The 24,207-nt window shown below is 37.6% G+C and overlaps 2 protein-coding genes across 4 annotated transcripts in view; both read left to right on the forward strand.

Moving 5' to 3' along the window:
• LOC109844687 (oxygen-evolving enhancer protein 1, chloroplastic-like) overlaps positions 1-129 on the forward strand; it is a 1,896-nt gene extending 1,767 nt beyond the window's left edge. The window contains exon 2 of the mRNA XM_020414128.1: positions 1-129. This exon is cut by the window's left edge and continues 795 nt beyond it. The gene's annotated coding sequence lies outside the window, so the exon portion shown is untranslated.
• On the forward strand, positions 14,907-23,278 carry LOC109845524 (sec-independent protein translocase protein TATC, chloroplastic). Of its 3 annotated transcripts, none has more exons than XR_002248461.1 (5): positions 14,907-15,169; positions 17,319-17,620; positions 18,669-18,959; positions 20,591-20,884; positions 22,938-23,278. XR_002248461.1 is itself a non-coding variant. In XM_020415542.1 (4 exons), exons 1-4 carry the CDS (start codon positions 14,941-14,943, stop codon positions 20,798-20,800), a joined length of 1,032 nt encoding a protein of 343 aa, XP_020271131.1. In that variant the 5' UTR covers positions 14,907-14,940; the 3' UTR covers positions 20,801-21,225. The 3 variants fall into 3 exon arrangements, 1 of the variants encoding a protein (XP_020271131.1); XR_002248466.1 differs by having other exon boundaries at positions 22,956-23,278; XM_020415542.1 differs by lacking the exon at positions 22,938-23,278 and having other exon boundaries at positions 20,591-21,225.

Genomic DNA, 24,207 nt, shown 5'->3' on the forward strand with positions numbered 1-24,207 from the left:
GGGGGGGTGTTTGTTTGTTAATTTGAGTAAATCTTGTATTAATGAAACTTAATTTGGTTATGGGCATCGAGTACGATACTCTTTTAATTTCTTTTTTGTAGAGGTGGATGTGTGTGCTTTGTGCGTTGCTTTATGGTGTGTATGTTTAGCAATCCCCGGTGCAATTCGATGAAATTAATTTAGGATGTGAAAACTATGATAATAATGGAACATGACAATAACATGTAGTCAGTAGTCTCAGACTCTCACATAAACATGTACATGGTTATTGTTAAAACTTGATAAATTACATGCATAAATTGAAGGTTATCCGATGGTAAATTGTAGAAAAGGATACAAATTATACAATGCAACTTTTGCTTTCCCGTTGTATTATGCATTGGTGGAGGGAGGAGGATTGGGGGGTCATGTGCCCCCTTCCCACTCTACATTTATTATGACAATAGAGTTTGCGTTTGTTGTACTCATATTATACTACATATATATATAGAGAGAGAGAGCGAGAAAAATGGGTATGCTTGGTACCAAACATTAGTTTTTATGATTGGTAGTGAGGTGACATATTCCCCTCCACTCATTGAAATTAGGGTCCACATTCACATGGGTTGGGAGTGATTAGGAATTAGAATGAGTGGATGGGAATATGACACCTCACTGCCAAACACAAACTTTGTGCTTGGTATCAAGCACAAATTTTGTATTTGGTAGTGAGGTATCATATTCTCATCCACTCATTCAAATGAGGAACCACATTTATATGGGTTGATGAGTGCATGAGGATATGCAACTATTTGAATGATGGACTGTTTGGATGCCTTTAGGAAACTAGAGTATTTGGGCCTGTTTGTTTGCATAAGGGGGAAGGCGAAAGCCTGCCAAAAGTATCAGTTTTGGCAGCTGTTTGCGGTGAAAGTTGATGTTTTCATTGCAGGATTCATTACAAACTTCAGACGTTTACAACGAATACAAAAATCAGTCTTTTTATAAGACTTTTACACAATGAAAATAAAAAGTTTACAACTTTATCAAACAAACGCAGAGATCGTTTATCGGTCTTCTGCTTACGTGGGTGTCTTTGCCTGTGCCGGGGTTTATCCGTGGACCACCGTCGATCAGATCTGATTGCTAAAAAATTAGGCAGAGCTTCGTCTATTCGCGAAGGGATCGAGAAAACCGTAGCTCTTATCTCGGCGAAGCGAGATAATCACTCTTCTTAAGATTACTGCAACGGGATAATCCTAAGGAACGGATCCGGGAAACTGTAGATCTGACGAATCTCTCTCTCTTGCGTTGAAAAACTCGATCCGATCTCTCCTCCTCCTCTCTGAAATCCGTGCACCTTCAGTCTTCAATCCGGCAGGGCTTCGCCTAATCTTCCAAAATTCTAGATCTGAAAAAAGTGAGGACTCGGGGCTGTATTTATAGGCTCCAGGAGGTTTCGGGCGGTTAAAACCGCATAACGGACATTTTCTGCGTTGGAGACACCCCAGGGTGTCTCAACCTGAGCCGAGACACCCTAGGGTGTCTCGGCCTTGGCCGAGACACCCAAGGGTGTCTCGGCCTCAGCCGAGACACCTTAGGGTGTCTCGTTGGTCCGAGACACTCCGTTGTGCCTATTTATCCGCTTCCGCTGTAAATTCTTCGTCCGAACTCGGATTTGAGTGGTTCGAAGTGCGTTGGAAAGCCGACGAGGAGTTCTATCAGTTCCGATGGTTGGATCATCTTCGTTATTCCGAAATTCTGTTAGTTCACGTAGTTCGTCTATTCACTTCAAGCTTTCACCGACATCAATCGAACTCTTGTGAACCGGATAGTGACTCATCGTCGTTCTTTAACACTGAGTTGTTCGTGGAGACCTATGGGTAATTTTTGATGCCTACAGATACCCCCTCCAAAGCGTTCCAGACTCGTTTCTTTTATAGAAGAGGCTGGAATACTTTGGATGTGATTGGTCCAGCCTTCAGTCGGCATAAGGGACCTGTCGTTAGCTTCGATTCTTGACTCCTTCGATTTTCAGTCTACTCGATGTTTTGGTGAATAGCTAAAATTCTTCCGGCGCTGCGTTTATCGTCTGGCCGTCGTCGAAGTCTCAAATCTAAAACTGATGAGTCGAGTTTGGCTCGTGTCATTGAGTTGACTTTTTGATCGCAACGCATTGACTGGCGTTGACCTAGGATTATGCGTTGACCGGCGTTGACCCTAGGGTTTCGAACGTCGTACGTTGACTTTTTGATCGCAACGCGTTGACTGTCGTTGACCTAGGGTTACGTGTTGACCGGGGTTAACCTTAGGGTTTAAATTGTCATACGTTGACACAGTTTATACTCGTACATTTACTGGAGTATACACAGTTTAAGCTCTTAAGGTATTGGAGCATGGTGGTCCCAAGTATCGGGGCTGCAGGACCAACTGTTAAAGCTGATTCATCTGCATTTGTGGATCTTATCTTAATATTGTTGGATAATCGAGTCACGAGACCAACTAACGGAGCCGATGCATCAATGACTCGCACTTATAGAATTTTTGGCAAATTCTCAGCCATCAACGGGTTTGACGAGCCTTTACCGACTACCGTTTGAGTCGGGCTAGCATGCAGATTGTTTAGACTCGTTCTGCACATAACGTTGTGCTAAAAGAGTTAACTCTTTTAGTGCTACGACACTGAATACGTAGACTTCGTCTTTCTCACGGGAATAGACTACCCGGCAACGTGTGTTAGACGTAGGCTTAGGATTTTTGGCAAATCCTTAGCCCTCAACGGATTTGATGTGCCTTTACCGACTACCGTTCGAGTCGGGCTAGCAAGCGGATTGTCTACAACGTTGTGCTAAAGGAATGAACTCCCTTAGACTTGATGCTACGACTTCGAATACGTAGGCTTCGCCATTGTTATGGGAACAGGCTACCCGGCAACGCGTGTTAGGCGCTGACTTATCCTTACTTAGGATTCAGGATAAAAGTCCCCAGACTCGGATTCTGATGTCTTCTTCAATCGGTAAAAGACTAAACCGGCAACGCGTGTTAGGAATTGGTTTATCCCTGCTTAGGCATCGGGATAAAATTCCCCATGCGTGTGAGGCACGGATTATGGTGTTATTAATAACAACCTGCCACAATGTTGAATATGTGGTCTTTTATCCTTTTTTCGGTCAAAGACTAACCGGCAACGCGTGTTAGACGTTGACCTATCCCTACTTAGGCTTCGGGATAAAATACCCCAGACTGGATTCTGATATCTTTTTCAATCGGTGAAAGACTAAACCGGCAACGTGTATTAGACGTAGGCTTATCTCTATTTAGGAGTCGAGATAAAGTTCCCCGTGCATAGGATGTACGGATTTGAAGTTAAGAATTGTGTCTTTTCTCAGGGTAAAGACGAACCCAAAATGGAAGAGGAAGAATTTTATATTCTATCTCCCGGCACCGAAGAGGAAGAATTTTATATTCTATCTTCAGTTGGAAAGGAAACTCGAAGTGGGATCTCCACCCCCAGAATCCGGAAAGATGAAACTAGGAGTGGGATCTCCACTCCGAGAATCGAAAAGATTCGGATAACCCTAACTGTCGGAATGTTTGATTACTGAACTAAAGAATTTATTGAGGGGAAATTCCAATTTCGACCCTAACTTTTATAGGTTTGGTGAAAAAGGAACAAAGGCAGATTTTCGTTTATCGAAAAGGAATGACTCGGTCTGGTCCTAACTATTTGTAGGCTTGACTAAGTGAGATTGGAGACAATCCTAACTTTTATAGGTTTGATTGCTCAATTGAAAGTGGACCTCTCGTTCATGAAAGGAATCGAGAGGAGAATCTGGTTGTGGCCCTAACTTTTACAGGTTTGACCAAGGAAGTAGTGGAAGTGGGAGGTTTGAGACGATCTTACCTTTTATAGGCTTGATTGTTCAATTTGAAAGTGGACCTCTCATTCATGAAAGGAATCGAGAGGGGACTTTGGTTGTGGTCCTAACTATAGGAAGGTTTGACCAGGTAGACAGTGAGAGTGGGAGTACAAGTCATAGTGGGGGTTTAGTGTTTATCACTTTGTTTGTAATTATCGGGTTATCCCTAAGAAAATTACATATAGCGTTCTTCTGGGAACTTCCCATTACATGAATCATCCACCCCCAGCTTCTTTCTTGGAACTGGGTCTGACTTTGTACTCCGTTACATGACCGGGTTATCCTTAAGAATATTAACGTAACATTCTCCAGGAACTTCCCATCATCGGTAGGAAACAGTTTAGACTCATATACCTATTGGAGTATCAGGGAGCAGTTTAACCTCATATACCGATTAGAGGATTGAGAAGCAGTTTATACTCGTATACTCTTCGGACTTCGTCCTTGAATGAGTACTCTTTTTGGAGCCTCGGATCCGAACTATTCTGCTGTCTTCGGGACTGCTGTTGCGACGTCTGATTAATGTCAACAACTGTTGTAGGTGTCTTCCCTTCATTATGGGAAACGAGACCCGGATTCAGAGGGTTAGTCATCGGTTGGCTTCTTTTGACCTTCCTCCTTCTGAGGAAGCGTTCGGCCTGCTCTCCACGCACCTTCAACTCTTTCTAGGTATTGAGCGGCTCTACTCCCATAACGTTCAAGATGTTAATGGACAAATTGTTATGACAAGTCTGCAAGACGAATTCCTCCGTGACGGGATCCTTACAGTTCATTGCCTGATTGCGGAAGCGTTTGATGAAGGTATCCACCGACTCTCCGTCTTTTTGTTTCTCATCGAAGAGTGTCCTGATCGACACTTCGGCGTCATCATCGAAGAAATGAGCGAGGAACATGCTTTCCAGGTCCTCCCAGCTGTTGATGCTTCCGGGCTTGAGGCGGCGGTACCAATCGAAGGCGGGCTCGCGAAGGGTGCCAACAAATGACCGGACCATCAGAGGCTCGTTGCCAGATATCACTCCCAAATAGGACTTGAAATAGATCAGGTGCTGAGTGGGGGAACCCTTCCCGTCGAACGGCGTGAAGTTGATCAGGTTGAACTTCGCCGGATACGGAATCGATTCTCATTCTCTTGGGTAAGGACACAGAATCCCGGTCTTCTTCACCTCTCGAGCAGACATCAGGGCATTAATTTTGCTTTCGAGATCCTTCATCTTTTTGTCCTCATCTATATCCTGTTTTGGATAATTCCTGAAAGGAATAATGGGGCCACCCCCAGCATTGTCATCTTTGGTGGGACCAACCCCAGTATTATTGTCCTTAGTGGGACCACCCCCAGCATTGTGTTCATCCACATCTGAATCGCTACCTGCTTGGTTAGCAGTGCTGCGACGGATGGACTCACCTAGCTGATTTGATAAAGCTCGGATTTGTTGGTCGTGCATTTGTCTCATCTCCTGCATAGCCATTTCCATTTCGATTTTGAACATTTCTTTCTGCTTGGCTAAAGCGTCCTCAATGATTTTGGTTATTTGCTCGGTGTTGATCATGAACACTTCCCGAGCTTGTCCTATGCTAGACGTTGTATCGTCAGAGGCGATTGCGGAATAAGAATCCGAGAGTTCGTCATCGGAATGGATTCCTTCGTAGATCCCCGGGTAATCGTTATATCCAACGGCTTCTAGCTGAAGCTGAGCTATTCCCGAATTGACTCTGCTTCCTGGAGAGAAATTAGGGTCGGAACCACTTGAAACAATTGGAGATTTTCCCTTGTTGACCATGTTGATGGTAACTTCTGGGAATTCATCATCTCGAACAACCGGTCCTCTTTGGTGGAAACGCCTTGATCTGGGCTTCGTCGTTCCATCGAAGATCCTCTCGAATACCGAGACCCTCTGTGGAGCGGTCTTGGGGCAGCTACACGTTGATAATACTGTCCTGATAATTTTGATACACGGACAGTGAGAGTCCGCTTCCTGTGTACTTCTCTTTCGAGATTTATTCGTACCCCCAGCCCGATAGTACAACTCATCGACGTTGCGGTCGGAGTAACCTATCGGCTGCTTACATGGATTCTCAGGTATAACGCATTCTTCTGTCTGACGCATTTTCCTCTGAGTAAACATCGCCTTGTTGGCGTCTACAGGAGTCACATGCTTGTAATCACACCTTTGTGAGGGTGAAACCTTAACGGGCTCCTGGTTTTCTGCATGCACCTCCAAGCGGGCTGTTGTAGAAATTAATTTGTTAGGAGGTCGCGTACGACCCCCAGTCCGGATGTTTGCTCGAAGCTCCTTTAACGGTCTCAAGCTTTCCTTAACAAGCGCTTTTCCTCGATTCTCGGGTAAGGTACCGACACGATCCTTCAATAGGACTCTAGATTTGGGGAGATCCACGCTATCATAGAGCTTCACCGGAAGTGCGGGAGCAATAGGAGTGGGATCTGGAGTTGACAAAGGCCGGAGAGCAGCCTCGGATGCTTTTTCTTTAGACGCTGACTTGGCCTTTGGCATCCAGACTTGCTTAGATCTTGGTGGTTTTTTTGCCACCTTTTCCTTTTGCAATTCCTGTGCCTTCCGTACAAGAATCCTCGTCTGCGCTAACAGTGCGCGGCACTTATGGATGCGTTCCTCAAGAGTTGAACGGGTTCGTTTGACACGAATCCATTCATTAGTAGGTGGTTGGGAGGAGGTTCCCAAATCTTGTTGCTGGAACACTTTGCGTCTTCTACGTTTCAGATCCGCATCATAGCAGATCTCGTCAACAGGCTCTAAAGCCTTGGCAAATTAACGCGTGAGATGTTGACGGCGCCTTTGACGAGCCCTCTTTGTCAACACTGGTGCACTTTCAACGGGCAACTCCTTGACTTTCGAGGAGTTGTCACGAACGTTGGATCTGGTTTCTTTGGAAGCCGGCGGATCGTTGCGAGGTGTAACTACAGCAGCGATGGCGGAGAGATCGTCTTCTTGGGTCTTCAGATCTGAAGACCAGCGGATCTTCCTGGAGGAGGAGGCCTTCCTGCACCTGCAAGGAGAGGCAGATCTGGAGGAGGAGGAGGAGACATACTCCTCGAACTTCTGCTGATTGAACTCGTATTCGACCTCTTCCAGCACCGGGATCTTGATCATCGGCTGCGGCACGACAGCTTCGACAGCGAAGCCGTTGGCTCCCACTGTGGTCGCCAGTTTGTTTGCGGTGAAAGTTGATGTTTTCATTGCAGGATTCATTACAAACTTCAGACGTTTACAACGAATACAAAAACCAGTCTTTTTATAAGACTTTTACACAATGAAAATAAAAAGTTTATAACTTTATCAAACAAACGCAGAGATCGTTTATCGGTCTTCTGCTTGCGTGGGTGTCTTTGCCTGTGCCGGGGTTTATCCGTGGACCACCGTCGATCAGATCTGATTGCTGAAAAATTGGACAGAGCTTCGTCTATCCGCGAAGGGATCGAGAAAATCGTAGCTCTTATCTCGGCGAAGCGAGATAATCACTCTTCTTAAGATTACCGCAACAGGATAATCCTAAGGAACGGATCCGGGAAACTGTAGATCTGACGAATCTCTCTCTCTTGCGTTAAAAAACTCGATCCGATCTCTCCTCCTCCTCTTTGAAATCCGTGCACCTTCAGTCTTCAATCCGGCAGGGCTTCGCCTAATCTTCCAAAATTCCAGATCTGAAAAAAGTGAGGACCCGGGGCTGTATTTATAGGCTCCAGGAGGTTTCGGGCGGTTAAAACCGCATAACGGGCCTTTTCTGCGTTGGAGACACCCCAGGGTGTCTCAACCTGAGCCGAGACACCCTAGGATGTCTCGGCTTGAGACACCCAAGGGTGTCTCGGCCTCAGCCGAGACACCTTAGGGTGTCTCGTTGGTCCGAGACACTCCGTTGTGCCTATTTGTCCGCTTCCGCTGTAAATTCTTCGTCCGAACTCGGATTTGAGTGGTTCGAAGTGCGTTGGAAAGCCGATGAGGAGTTCTATCAGTTCCGATGGTTGGATCATCTTCGTTATTCCGAAATTCTGTTAGTTCACGTAGTTCGTCGATTCACTTCAAGCTTTCACCGACATCAATCGAACTCTTGTGAACCGGATAGTGACGTTCATCGTCGTTCCTTAACACTGAGTTGTTCGTGGAGACCTATGGGCAATTTTCGATGCCTACAGCAGCCTTTCATACAAAAACGCCTCTTTTAAAGGCGTTTTCGTAAGAAAGTCTGTCAAAACTGATATTTTTGGCAGGCTTTCAACTTATTTCCCCCTTTAAAAGAGGCAACCAAACGCGCCCTTTATGACACAAAATTGAAAGTGGTTATCCACCTCACCACTTTTTATTTGAGTGTTTACATTGTTTGGTTAAAAATCTGTGTGAATCCTAAAATAATAGTATTACATTGTTTGGATAGTATAATGTAAACTAGAGTATTTATGACACAAAATGGAAAGTGGTTATCCACCTCACCACTTTCTACAAGGTTTTGACTTTTTTATTATTTATTGGACACATTTATGACATTGTGTCAGCTTTCCAATAAAATCACTCCAAATTTTGGTGATTTTGCTTTCGGTGACACCTCATCAAAACGTGTAAGTTTTCATGTAAAAGAGAATTTAAACAAACAATGTAAAGTGATGAAAGCTGACATTGGGACCCACTTTTTTACATTTTTATCCTTTTACATGGTAAAAACATACAACCAAACAGCCCCTGGCAAATGAAGTGATTATGCCACATCAACTACCAAGCATACTCCCTGCCTCTCTCCTCTCTCTCTCTCTTCTCGTCTCTATATATTATATATATATAATATTAGTATACTAATATATATATATATATATATTAAACACGTGGTATATATATATATATATATATGATTATATATATATATATAGTATGATATATGTATATATATAATATATAATATATATAATATATATATATATATATATATAATATATATAATATATATAAATATATATATATATAAGAGAGAGAGAGAGAGAGAGAGAGACGAGGAGAGGAGAGAGAAATATGGAGACCTTGGTACCAAGTTCTTTCCATTGAACTTGGGAGTGATGTAGACAAATATGGCCCTACGTCAACTCGTTGAAAATAGAGCCTCTATTTTGAGTAGATGAAAAGCTGGATCTGAGGCTCTATTTTCGAGGTGCGATGTACGGCGCTAGATCTCTCCACGTCACTACCAAGTTCAATGGAGAAACTTTGTACTCAAGATTCCTCCATATTTCTCATATACTATACTATATAACCATCATAATATATATACTAGGGGGTATATATTATATAAGTATAGTATATATATTATTATAATAACACACACACATTCACATATACATATACATAGCATATAGATATATATATATAATATATTATATATATATACTACCTACTCTTTATAGTACTATATATAGTATATACTCGTATAACTAGCTCAGCTACTATAATAGCGTACTATCATAACTATAACACAACACACACACCACACACACCACACACACACCATATATAGTGAGAGAGAGAGAGAGAGAGAGAGAGAGAGAGAGAGAGAGAGATGAGTATGCTTGGTACCAAACATAAATTTTGTGCTAGTAGTGGGGTGTCATATTCTCATCCACTTATTCCCATTCCCAACCATTCCCCAACCCATATAAATGTGTGCTCCGATTTTAATGAGTGGAGGAGAATATGTCACATCATTAATTTTTTAGGAAAATTAAAAGAAGATAATTGGGAATTAAATTTGTATTATTCTTTCTGTCAAGCTCAAAAAGATAATTAATTACAATTCTCTCGATATATTTTTTCTCTATCAAACTTAGAAAAAGAAATTACACTTCTTATATCGGATTCCCGATTTATAAAAAAGAGAAGGGTCGATTGAGATCATTCCCTTTGTTTAATCTGGGTTCTTCTTGGTGTCGATGAGATGCTTCCCTCAAAATTCGTATCGAGTTTGCTTCTCATTGACGATCTAACGTTTCACCTCGTGGAACACGGTTGAATTCTTTTAGATCTGATGTCGTGGAGAACTTACGTGGCAAGTTTAAACAGAACTCTTAATGAGTTTAACAACTCAGAGCGAGTTTGAAACTCTATAAAAGAGTTAATTTAAACCGAAATTCGGTTAATAAGTCAAGTACTAAAGCTTCAAAATTTCGGTTGCTGAAAGATCCTCTAAAATCTCTCCCCTCTAGAATTTCCACTCTTTTTATGATCTGCCAAAAGATGTTCCAAGATCAAAAAGTCAGCCCTAACTCAGTTGAGTTTGTTGAGATTTATAGGGGGATTAAGGGGTGTAACCCCCCTAATCCACTCCTAAGTGGGCAAAAATCCCTCAAATCGTGGGAAAAAACGGTTTTGAAACCGTCCAACTCGTTTGAATGAGTCATACGCATAGACTGCATTCTGGAATGGAATCTGCGTTTGAACGTAGTATTTGCAAACTATGTTAGCGGCTTTTGGAAGCTGTGTTGGGCAGTAGATGGAAACTACATTGGTAGCAGTTAGAAGCTGCGTTGGGCAGCAGATGGAAACTGCGTTGGCAGCAGTTAGAAGCTGCATTGGTAGCATCAAGAGCTGCGTTTCATAGCATTTAAGAGCTGCGTTTGCCAGCGTTTAGGAGCTGTGTTTGCAGCTGGATTGAGGCTGCGTTTGCAGCTGGATTGAAGCTGTGTTTGCATTACTTTGACTCTGGAACGAGGTCACTTACGTTTTCATTTCTGGGGTGCAGAGATGAGCTTTGCATCTTGGACTGAAGAGATCGTTGATTTGTAATCTCTTTCGTTAGAGCGTTACAAAGATTATTGTTTTGTAATATTTGCTTTAGTTCCTTGAAATGTGAGAGCCATCAAATTATAACTCTCACAGTTGATTGTGAAGGCTGCTGAGTCAGAACTTTCATCAGTTGCCGTGAAGGTCGTTGAATTATAACATTTCTCGATCTACGTGAAATCTTCTAATTGTAGTTTTTACTTGTTGATATGAAAGTCATTTGATTGTAACATTCATCATTAATATGAAAGTCATCAGATTGTAACTTCCTTTGTTGGTGTTTGATAGGGATCAACTATCTATTGTGATTTTTAGATAGCCTACAACTACCAAGCATAAAAACTTGTGCTTAGTACCAAGCATACCCATTTTTCTCATATATATATATATGCGCGCGCGCGCGCGCACACACACACACACACACACACACACACAAAATTTAGAGTTTTTTTTACGATTTTTAAATTTTGAAGGAGTTTTTTAAAATTTTTGAGGTTAATTTTAGCAAATTTTAATTTTTAGGTGTCTAAGGGTAATATCTTGAATTCATCTTATTTTATTTCCAAATTTTAGAATTTTAGGGTGGTTTTTTATAATTTGAACTTTTGAAGGTGTTTCTATAATTTGTGAGATATTGAGGGTGTTAATTAAAATTTTTAAATTTAAATGTCAAAAATTTTAGGTGTATCATGGTAATCTCTTGAATTCATCTGTGTTGTTTGTAAGTTTTAAAATTTTAGAATTTTAATGTGCTTGTCTGTAATTTAAACTTTTGAGGGTGTTTCTATAATTTTTGAGACATTAAGGTGTTAACTGTAAATTTTAAATTCTTTGCAAACTGATGTTAATTTTTTAATTTCATATTTTTTATTTTAAGTTTTGAGACATTTGGATGAGTTTTATAATTTTGAACTTTTTAGGGTCTTTTCTGCAATTTTAAAACTTTTTATGGTTTTTTTTGCAATACTTCATGTATTATAATATGTTATCTACTTGTAATTTCTTTATCTTAACAAACTAATATCATTTTTATGTTTTATATATTTTATTAATATTAGTTTTTTAAAATTATTAAGCTAAACATGGTTCACATAGGATTAGGATAAGATATGATTATGATTAGGATAGATTAAGATATAAATAAAATATTTAAAATAGTGAAGGGTAATATTGACCATTGAAAATTAGAATTTGATTATAGATAAGTTAGTTCAAACTATAAAAGGATATATTTGTCTAAAAAAGATTTTCCGAACTCGTGCTTTTAAAGGGAGTATGATATATATATATAATTCCGTGCTAGGCACGGCTTAGTATTTAAATAAGTGTGAAACAACTAAATAATAAGATACAACTTACATCCAAAAAATTGCTGAGTGAATATGACTTTTAGGCCCCGTTTGGCAAAGGGTTAATGAAGATGAGTTAAAGAGAAGGATTAATGTACTTAGCCCATTTGATAATCCGGATGACTAAATTATTAACCTGTTAAATAAGTTTTATTTTAGCCCTTATGATCAGTTTTAATGTTTGGGAATAACAATGATTTTGATTATTTTCTTTATAATTAGAAGGGTTAACTCTTATTCCATCTAAATAGGAGTATTAGTAAACCCCTCATTTTGAGAGGTTAACTCATTTTAACCCCTCTAGAGGGGTTAACTTAACCCTTCTATATTTTTTATGTTTGGCAAATTATGAAGGGTTAACTCACTTTAACCCAGTGGCGGAGCCAGGATTTTAATCCTATGGTGTCCTATAGATACATCGATAATGGTGGAAACTACATCTCTCTCAACATAAGCCACCAAACTATCATTAAGCTGAAAAAATTCGAACCCACGCGCATGATGGATTCCTTGCGAGATTCGAACCCGCGCGCATGTTGGGTTCCTTGAGACCCTTTTCCGCTAAACCATCTATACTTTTGTTATTTTTATATGTGCTCTCTGGTAGATATTCAGTTTTTACTGGTGTCCTGGGAACCCAGAGGCACCCATTCAGCTCCGCCCCTGCTTTAACCCTTGTATAGATTTGTTGTGTTTGGCGGGTTAAGAAGGGGTTAAGTCTCCTTAACCCCTCACTTAACCCTTTGCCAAACGGTACCTTAAGTTTCAAACTTTTTGCCGTAACATAAATACCGTTTAAGGTTCAAAAGTTCACTATAGCATGAATAGACTTTTGGAGAGGCAAAATTTGTCTGTACCATTAACAGCGGTATAACATTTTAAACTCTACTGTAGCATGAATGGTGTTCAACTATTGCATGAAGAGTAATTTAAGGTTCTGCTTTTATGTTTAAAGTAGTAGGTATATACGTTACAAGACATTAATGTGTTTTTCAAATACGTTATGATTTTGGCTAAATTATCTTGTCAGTACTTTTTAGTAAGACCATGTTTACAATATGAGATTTTTTGCCCTTTTGGCAATATTATAATATTAATATTGATTTTTCCTTCAATTAGGTATTGTTTTATACAGAAAAAATAACCATGTTAGTGCTTTTATGTAGAAAAATAACAAAACTTATTTTTGGAAATTTTTAAAAAAATTCAATGTGGTATTATTTTTGATATTAATACCATAATGATGCTGAAGCACAAAGTACCGCATTGTAAACAAGATCCTACTAAAAATGCCAGTTTGCTAATTTAGCCCCACGACTTTTGTCTAATAAAAGGTCAAGTTGGGAATCCTCAAGCAATAATTTTGCCATCTCAAATAAGTTTTTGAAGTTTTGTTCTTTTTCTTCTTTCTCAAATTTAAGGATGTTCGCCAAACATCACTATTCTTCGAAGCATGGAATTTGATGGAAGGAAGATAGTTTTCAGTATAATGTTGTCTCAAATAACTATGGAACAACTACTTATGTGCAACAGGATTATTTTGTTTTGTTATTTCATGCAACTAATTTTGTAGTGATTTTAAAATTCTATGACTATAATTTGTAATTGCGATCGTTTGGTTCTATACACCGCGGGTGACTCAGATGGTTAGGAGGTTTCAAAATTATTATATTTTGTTATATTCTCTTTTTAGAAAATAAGATAAAATATCAACTACATTTTCATCCTTTTTTGTATTTTCTTTTGAATATTTATTATAATTTTCTAAAATAATGTTTCTTGTAAATCATTGGAAATTTTTTAGTTTTTCAAATATTTTTAGAAAATTTAGACTTTTTGGAATGTTTAATCTTTAAAAATTAAATACCTAATATTTTTAAGTTTTAAAAATTTTAACTTTTTTATTTGTTTATTTGTTTCGAATTTTCATAATTTTTGATGTTGTCTGGAAAAATATACCTTTTAATGAATTTTGTGGAAACGTTGTTTATTTTTTAAATATATAATTTTTTTGATTATTAAAAAAATATTTTTAGTTAGTTATTTTTAATAGTTTTAGAAAATTTTTAAGATTCTATTTGTGTGTGGTAACGTGTAATTCAAGATTGATTACAATTATTTCAAATTAAAAGTGTGATTGCAGCCATTTTTCATGTAGTCACACCTTTTGAAGTAGCAACTGAAGTGGGTCTTGCAGTTTTGGAGATTAAGGGGTTGTTTGGTCGAGTGGTTTTATAAAAAACTTTATAGAAAATGGTTGATAGTGACAATTTTGTAAGTAAAATTTTTCTGGAGATTTTGATAATCTGTGTTTGGTTAAAAAAATATATAGAAAATTTTTCCTATAAAGTATAGAAAAGTACCCCATTTTATAGAAATCAATTTCCGCTCAAAATGGACGGAAATCATCCAGAAATCTGACGCATATATTAAAAAAATAATTAAGTACATCGGTACCCTTCCCATGTGATTTCCCATGAACATTGTTAGTAAGCTATTTTCTATAAAGTGACATCCAACCAAAAAAAACAACAACATCTTTTCTATATAATTAGAAACTTTTTCATACTTCGAAACAAATAAAGAAATAGCAGAAAACAAGAAATATGGTACACTTTGAGTTCTTTAAATTTTTCCTACAAATTTTACAGGGAAAAAAAATAAATTTTGAATAATTTTCTTTTTCCTCTTTTCTATAGAAATTGAACCAAACAGTTCCTAATATGATTATATGAAAATAGGGAGAGCAATACGAGAGGAACCCATTTATTTGACCAATAATTAGACTAGCTTAAGCCTCCGTTGCTCCGCGGAAAACTATACCAGAAGAGGGAGCCGTGATGATATCTCAGTTGTTTTCTCTCGAACGAGAGCCTCAGAGAAAGAGGGAAAGAAAGAGAGATGGGAAGCACGGCCCTGCTCTCTCACCCGCAGCTGAGCTGCATCCTCCGCCGGAGTCCGTTAAGTCAGCGGTACAGTGCTCCGCGGAGCACCAAAGTTTCCCTTTGGAAGATCGAAATCTCTCCCAAGTCTCGAAAGCCACTGCAACGTTGCTTGGCTTTGGATGAAGATGGGAGAGAGCAGCAGCAGCAAACAGGTGGAACTGGGGCTGCCCTCGAGGAAAGGCCTGGTACAACAATTTCTCATCCTTTTTTTTTGCAATTTAGTACGTTTTTTTCTCTAATTTCGTCATTTGGTACTTTAGCCTGAGCTTTCCGTTTCCAATAGGAGTAACTTTTTGGGTACCATGTATTTTTTTTGGGTACAATAACGATCAGCAATGGGTTTTTTGTTTGAGATTACACGGAGTAAGAGAGAGCAAATTGAGAATTTTTCTTGAGGTTCTCATTAGCGCAAATAAAATAAATACTAAGCATGAGTGTGGTGATCAAGTAAGTGCATTTGATATGATTAACATCCCCTTAGAAGCTCGAATTGGATCATACTTTTAAAGTTTGTCAAGTAAAAGAATTTAAATTGTTTATTTATATAAAATTTAGTAAAGGAATCAGTATATTGATGTCATGGAGGAATAAATGACAAGGATATGGTGCATCATGGTGCTTGGTTCTTTCATTGAACGCTAAAATGATAGAAACACCATCCAACAAAATAAGCAACAACCATCTTAATTTTCATTTCATTCATGACTATATCTTGCTTCTTGATGCACCAAGAAGTAACAAAACATCCAAAAGATAAGAGATGAATAAGAGATATGTTATGTAAAAACATCAGCCCACAATCATTAGATATGCATGAAGCCAAAGAGAAGAAGCAAGTGAGAGCAAGGCAAAAGATCAAGGTCTATGGAGATAGAAAATAATCCCTATAAAGGCAACATATTGAGTGTTTATGATAGCGAAGCATACTAATGACGTGCCACATATGTAATATACGGTTTTGAGATGATATCGTAAGATAGACATCACTGACTAATTACCAATAACAAATGTTATGATGTAACTCACCACCATCAGACGGATTCTTTGTTGAAGTTCACTAGAAGCAAAAGCTAGCTGATCATCCATCAAGTAAGCATGATAGTCTTGATAGATCATGTTAGGACTTAGGAGTGTACTTCTAGGAAGGTACATAAACAAGTTTGAAGTACAAGAAATACCGAAATGGACCAAGACCTATCATCGAAAGTGTTAATGGAGACACTGTTATATTAAGTTCTTCATGTAGTAAGTGTGACATGAAATGACATGGATCATACTTGACTAAAGAAAACTATTCCGATGACCCACTTGGCTAAATTTCTCCAAACTAGTACAAAGAACCTTTTTGAGATCCAAGTGAAGACAGCAAGCTTGATGTTGAAGAAGAGAGAAACTCATTTTTTCCAATCTCTATCTCAATTAGAATACAAAAGAAAAGGAGAGGATTAATGAGCAAATCATACTTCCAGCAAACCCTAATCTTTATCCAGTAACAAAACTATCTAGATTCACAACAAGTCAAACAAGTTTGATGAGATCAACAGAGCTAATTGATCTATAGATTATAGGTTAGCTTTCATAACATGTGAGATAAGGACAAGGAATAAGTGAAATAGTAAGAAAATTTTTCTTTCATTTGTCATTACGTTAATGCCCACGTATACACAACTATAGATGTGGTATACATATGCTTATTTTGTGGAGGCTGAAGTGCCATACCGCCATTGCAATTCTTCTTTGAAAAGGCTTAAATGTGTTTAGTTCCAACATAGGTAAGGAGATTCTTAAGAAAAGATCTTTACTAGGAGTAAGCATCGGTCTAGGGAATGGTATAGGAATTAGCCAATTAGGGATGCAGATCCTAAAATGCTGGTTAAAATTAGGGCAATTACGCAAAAGAGATTGTAAAGTTCACCTCATCTTTGACTCATGCATTCTTTTTCTACAACTTAAATATCGAGTTATTAGAAAATTGATAAGAGTTTGTACAATCGAATGTTACTTTAGGGACGTGCTTGCAAAAGGGATTTTAAAGCTCACCTCAAAATTTAGTAGTCTTTCACCAGATTTTTTCTTCCTTGAGAGGGAAAAAAAAAGAAAAAAAGAAAAGTAATTGGCAGGTCTTCTGTTGCTTCATATGCCCTTCATGTTTGAAAAGAAATTTGACTATTTGGTTTTCATCTTGTACTAGGTATTAGTTATTAAAACAAATTTGTCATCCAGTGTTTCACTGCAGTAGTTGAGCTTTTGTACTGCAATTAGTAATATCTAGAAGAATAAAACCGTTCATACTCCAATAGTTCTAACATTTTCAATTGATGGTTTTTGGTGTAGTTAATAGTTTACAGGAAGAAACAGAAGAAAATTTTCAGCAAGAGGATTCACAGAACTCTCTTTATAGTTTTCTTTACCCCAGCAAGGACCTTCTTCCGGATGACAAAGAAATGAGCATATTTGATCATTTAGAGGAGCTCCGCCAAAGAATATTTATATCTGTTTTAGCAGTTGGAGCTGCAATCTTAGGCTGCTTTGCCTTTTCTAAGGATTTGATCGTGCTCCTTGAAGCACCTGTTAGCTCTCAAGGAGTTCGCTTTCTACAACTTTCTCCTGGGGAGTTCTTCTTTACAACTATTAAGGTAACTTTTCACTGCACCGAACTTTCCTAATTAAACGGGCAAATTTCTTTCTTTCTTTTTTGCTCGTTTGGTTTTTCTGTTAAAGGACAATGTCTCGTTCGTTTTGCTTACATAGGTTTGAGTTAGTTTATAGTTGGAACCAGAGATTTATAACCCTATTTAATAACCAAACAAGATGCACTTTGGCCTAATCAATTTTGAAATATAAGTTATTGGGGATGTTACTGTCCATGTTCAGGTCTAGGCCTTTTCTGATCTGGAAGTATCAATTGGGAGGTGGGAGGGGTTCTTATGTATTATGTTATTGGGCACATATTTATCAGCTAGCAGAACTTGGAGCTAATCCAGATTAATAAGCAACATCAGCTAATGAATGGGTAAGATTGCCTTCTTTATGGGTAGAAAGGGTGTGGATTGAAGTGCAGCCTGAAGCCTTAGTTATATTGTAGATCTTGCAGCACTTTCTGCCTAAATGCAAGTTTATCCTTATTTTTTGTGTATCAAAAGTTCTAGCCTAGTGTTGCAATGCGACTAACTATTTTTGATAAATACTATTCTTGTTTATTTTCCAAATTCTGAATGCATACGTCTGTCCGTCCTTTCTTTTCCAAATGCTGAATGCAAATGCTAATAGTTTTTCTGGATTAGATATCCTATGCTGTAAACTGGATCCTTAATAAAAGAAATTGATTGATTTCCATTAGAATATAAAATGATAATATTCGGCCCTCATCATAATTTCAGAGTTTTGGTGTAGCGGAAGGAACCATCCAGGTTCAAATCCCATCAGACACATATTTAAAATGGATTTCAAAAATATTGTTGTGTAAAATGTTCCAGGTTTGAGCCTGTAAAAGAGTGCTCAACTTGTAGGGGCGTGTTAGAGTTTACAATTATTATCCTCAACCCTCATTACAAAATTGGAGTTTTGATGTAGTGGAGGGCATCTTTATAACTTCAATTATTGTAATTGTTAGCTACCTGCTTTCAGTATTAGCTAATTATCTAGAATTTCCATCACAATGGATGTGTTTAATAATTGATGCAGGTGTCTGGATATTGTGGGCTTCTCCTGGGTAGTCCCATAATTCTTTATGAGATCATAGCCTTTGTTCTCCCGGGTCTAACAAGGGATGAAAGAAGGTTCCTTGGACCTATTGTGCTGGGGTCCTCAGTGCTCTTTTATACTGGCATTGCCTTCTCCTATGCTGTTCTGGCACCAGCAGCCTTGAACTTCTTTGTCACCTATGCTGAAGGGGCGGTGGAATCATTGTGGTCTATAGATCAGTATTTTGAGTTTGTTTTAATTCTCATGTTCAGCACTGGCCTGTCCTTTCAGGTAAAAGTTTGAACATCTTCATACCTATCTTGGTTCTTGAGCAATTTGTGTATTAGAATTAAAACCCAGTTTATGAGTTCTTTAAGTTTATCGTTATTTATTATAATCTTTTATTTATTCTCTCAATAATTAAAACCCACTTTATGAGTTCTTTAAGTTTATCATTATTTAATATAATCTTTTTATATATTCTCTCACTATGTTACCTGGGTATTTCGAATCTGAACATGTACCCATACCCCACACGTACCTGTACCCGTACAAAAACTCCTTGGACTCTACTTGCATAAATGCATACATTTATTTGGGCATGTACTCAATTACACAATACATGTTTTAATTTAAAACACTTGTCATAGATTTTTTTTTGACATATATCCTACACTTCATGCCCGCCTCTCGGAACCTGTTAGACAGGTCAGGTTCCGTGATTTTGAGGGTCGTTTGAATGTCTTCAAAAACTAGTGATTTTCCAATTTATAATCCACATAATAAAAGAAACGTAAAACTGTATAGGACTTCTAATTCTCATCTTTGTTCTCATATAAATGATTAATTCCAATATATAATTAATAATTTATGTGTATATAAATATTGGTATAGCCATGTCCCCTTACCCTACATTTTACAAATTTGCAGTATCCCGCACCCATACTACCAGCACCTGTACCCTCACCCGTACCCATGCAACATTGTTCTCTCACTACCTGAGTGTCTTTACAAAAATACATATCTTAGATGCAATCTGAAAAGTTAATGGGTTATGTTGTGTGCACCTAGGTTATTTTGTGCTTCTACTTTAGTATGACCAATTGTTGTCAACATAATCATTTAACAAGGTGCAACTCATAGTTGTATGATCATAAATAGAATCAATCCATCACTAACCTGAGTTTCATGACTGGTTGCAAAATCTGCAGATCCCAACATTTACTGTTTGATGTGAAGTTTCTGACTAAAATGTTGTTTCAATTAAGAAACTTCAGATGGTTTATGTAAAGGTCTCTCTGCCCTTGGTATACTATCAGATTAGCTGCAATGCTTGTTAAACATAGTGTTTAATCTCCTCAACTCAGCCTCCCTCAACCAGTCATATGCCATGCTGCTCTAAATGTCGTTAGCTCTACTTCCAACAATAAGAGGCTCCTAAACTCAGCCTCCCTCAACCAGTCATATGCCAAGCTGCTCTAAATGTCGTGAGCTCTACTTCCAACAATAAGAGGCCAAGTTTATGACAATATGATATACCATGTTATGGAAGGTATTTAACAAATATTACTCGATATTGCAATGTTGCATATGCAACCATATTTAAATGATAGCATATGCATATTATATCATACAATGCACTAAGATGTAAATCTCGGGGGGATCCTCAATCAAATCTAGCTTTTGGATATTAGGTAGTTCCTAGTTGGTCTCCGGTTACGCACAAGGAAACTCATAGACTTCGTACTGATTGTTAATATTAAACCAATGTTTAGAAATATTGCTAGAGATAAGTGGTGATCCATGAACAGTATCTGTAAATAATTTCTTTTTAATTAATGGCAAAAGAATTGCTACTTTTTTATTCAGATAGAAAGAATTCTCTTCATAGTTCCACTTAATATTCAACTTTCTAATTGTAGGTTCCAGTCATACAACTGCTGCTAGGACAAGTCGGCTTGGTATCAGGGGATCAAATGTTATCAATCTGGAGATATGTTGTGGTTGGTGCTGTTGTTGCTGCTGCGGTGCTGACACCATCAACTGACCCCCTCACCCAAATGTTGTTGGCAGGGCCGTTGCTGGGTCTCTACTTGGGTGGTGCATGGATGGTGAAGCTTATTGGTCGCTGATACCTTTATTTTAGGCATAAACTTTTCCATCGAAAAGGGGGCAGATTATACTGCCAATGTATATTATAAGCACAAGAGTAAGAGGTAAATCAGCTTTTGACTATCAATGTTATTCCTTGACAATTTCTGCTGGTAGTGTATATTTTCCCCCACAGAAATAGACGTGAAGCCTAAGTTTCCATTATTCATATTATCATTACATGTAACTGTTTTGTATTTTTGATCCTTAGTTTTACTTATAGCAGTCTATTTGTAAGTATTTGTCGAATAGGCCGACTGGATCAGACATTTGGCATTGCATTACTTGTAGGCGTTGCTGGACATGGTAGTTAAGAAACCCAAGATCTCATTTCTTAAACAGAAGCATGTAATGTGACAAACAAGTGGATCCTATATAATAGGAGGTGCTATTTGGTTTTCCCAAACAATTTCATGTTTTTTGGTTATTAATAGTATGAAAGTCGAATTTTAGGCTCATTCAAAATATTCTTTGAATAGAGATAAGAGCCTTTCTGAGTTTATATGCTAGAGGCCGGGAGTTCGAGTCCTGTTGTTCCGAAACTAAGTCTCTTCTTATTTGTTGTTTCTTAGAGAGTTTCTTGACATGTTATGACCCAATGATTTCATATATTATCGTTGATTCTCTCCCCAAGTATTCAAGTTTAGTTTTTATAATTAGATATTCAGAATTAGCAAGCACTGAGATTAGACAATAACTAGATTCTAGAATTATTTTTATTTTGGTATTTTTTGTGGAAAGAAATTTGTTCCGTGATTGATGGCCGAATGTACTGTCTGCTATATGATGTTCTATCTCACAATAAAAGGCTCGATATAGGTGGAAGGATATGATATAAATGGTATATCATTGAAAATCGTTTTAACCAAGATTATTATGCCTGATTTTTAATTTTCTTCATGACCTATTCTTGTACTTAGAAGATCAAAGCACGACATACGTTAAAAGGATTACCGTCATTCACGTCTTTTTTCCCAATAAAAAAATAAATTTTTTGGCACCAACTAAAAAAAAAAATCAAACAACTTCTAAGGAAATTTAGACTTGCAACAAAGCCTCTCTGTAAAATGTAGAAAGCAATCGGTGCATAGGTTGATCTTAAGCTGCTACCGTGGAAATTAACCTTGTACCTTTTGGGAGCTTGAATCATTTCACTTTATATTAATTGTACATATTGAAGCCTTGACATTAGGAATGATATTCATTTGGAGTTCACCATATTCCTGGTTTAACATCCTCCTCTCTTCCCTTTCCATTCTTCCGTCCTCTTTCACTATATCTGAACAAGAAGGGATATATTTTTAGGTATGTGGTATCAAATCAATGGTGGAAAGCTACAAAGGTATTGCGATCTCATCAGAGTATCATGCAAAGAATAAAAAAGTCGTATGTGAGAAAACTTTCGTTATACCTAATAACTACCTAGTATGATGCAGTGTATGAGAAAGAGATGTCAGTTATGCCGTTGATGATCAGTGTTTAAGTGTCAGCCACAATTGTTTATTTTAAGTGTCAGCTACATTTTTAGTGTATATTTACTTAAATCTTGGTGAATCCAGCGCCTCATACATCATATCTTTATCCTATTATGATTTAGTAAACTTTTATGGTCAAAACCACTCCCTATGACTATTGCCACCCTAATTATAAACAAGGGGAAAATTATTTACGCTTTGAAAATCACATTTGTTAATAGAAAACCCTGTATGAAGTCCAACTTGTTTGACCAAGACCCGTTCTTTAGTACAACAAAAGTTGTCTTCATGTGATTTGTGTTTAAAGTACAATTGAAGGGTAAAAGTATTAGGTAAAGTGAGCAATGAAGTATCGTTGTAGATTTGTGGAGAAGGAAATGTAGCTCGGGATTATGCAAGGAGATTAGTATAGTGCTTGCTGAGTGAAGCAGAATAAGGTAAGCGATGTGAACAAGATTGGGCTGAAGTTATTATTGGAACAAGAAGCGGATGTTTAATGAAAGGTTTATTCATAATTTTGCATTAGTTAATTTTATCTTCAGTCTGGGGGGCCATTGCATTGCTTATTTAGTCCATGCTAAATTCGCTCGGAATCTGAAGATTTGTGAGGAAAATTTTCACAATACTGATATGAGATGCGCAGCGCTTAAATGCTTTACAGGTTGCAGAAGAAGTTGGACCAATGCTGTGAAGAGTAAGCAAAGAAGGGAACCAAAAGAACCCGGGGATGTTGTATATGTGGTGGGTTGCTTTTGTTTGGAAGAGAAATATGCAAATCTCTATGCTCATTTTACCAGAACCATAAGCATAGTAAGGGTCTGATGCGCAGAAAATCTTATGGCTTTTACAGATCATTTATTTTTAAGGATGGCCAAGAGTAGAACATTTGTATAAATCATGTGTTTTGAGATGGTTTTATGCACTGAAAGAGATACTGTAAGAACCTTTTTCATTATACATGTATTAAGTGGTTTGTTTTTTTTTTCTAATCTTTTCCCTGATCTGAATGTAGAAATTGCACTTGCATGTGATATCTGAGAAGTGTTAAGAGTGAGGATATCTCTCATGCGCGGTTGGAGAGAGATCTTAAACTTGATCTTCAGTTTTCATGGGTTACATACTTACATGCAAGAACTTTTTTTCATTATATAGATTAGATTTTGTGTTTTCTATTCTTTTTTCCTATTCTGATGGATAATGTACATCTTCCTAGTAGGTGAAAAATGCCTCCCATTATTTTGGTTGGAGGCAAATATGTTGGACTCAATTCTTTTATTTTTATTTTTGTTGATTATCTGAACTCAATTCCTTTGCTGTGTTTGAAATATCGGTTGATGTTAAACATGCTGTTACGCTATACTTTATAGATGAGATTAATATCATTCATTAACCTTTCACATATGCGGTACTAAGTCACTTACTTAATTTTGTCTTTATTCTCCAAGAAAGGAATATTAAATTTTCTAGCTTTTTTTTTATCTTTCATCCAAACATTAGAAAATCTTGATAGAGAGATTTTCATCTTTAATAATAAATTGAAATAAAAGTGGTTTAAATTATCATATTGGTACTTTTAATCTTATTTCCTAATTAGTCGGGGTTGCCAACCCCGACTATTTAGGACAGCAAAAATTAGGTTTAAGGCTTCTAATTGGAGTTTAACAATCTCCTAAACAGTCGGGGTTGCCAACCCTGACTGTTTAAGAATGAGATTAAGCTGACGTGGCAAAAAGTAGGTCGATTTTGATAAATAAAAAAAATGGGTCGGTTTTGAAAATAAAAACATGGTTTGGGTCGGTTTTAAAAATTTCTTCTATTCACTTACGACTTTATGAATTTAATATCATTTTGCTACTATTTTTATATAGAAGAAATCACCAAGTTAGTATATTTATTAGTAGAAAAAAACTTAA

Source organism: Asparagus officinalis, chromosome 1, assembly GCF_001876935.1.
Source record: "Asparagus officinalis chromosome 1, Aspof.V1, whole genome shotgun sequence".
Classification (NCBI taxonomy): domain Eukaryota; kingdom Viridiplantae; phylum Streptophyta; class Magnoliopsida; order Asparagales; family Asparagaceae; genus Asparagus; species Asparagus officinalis.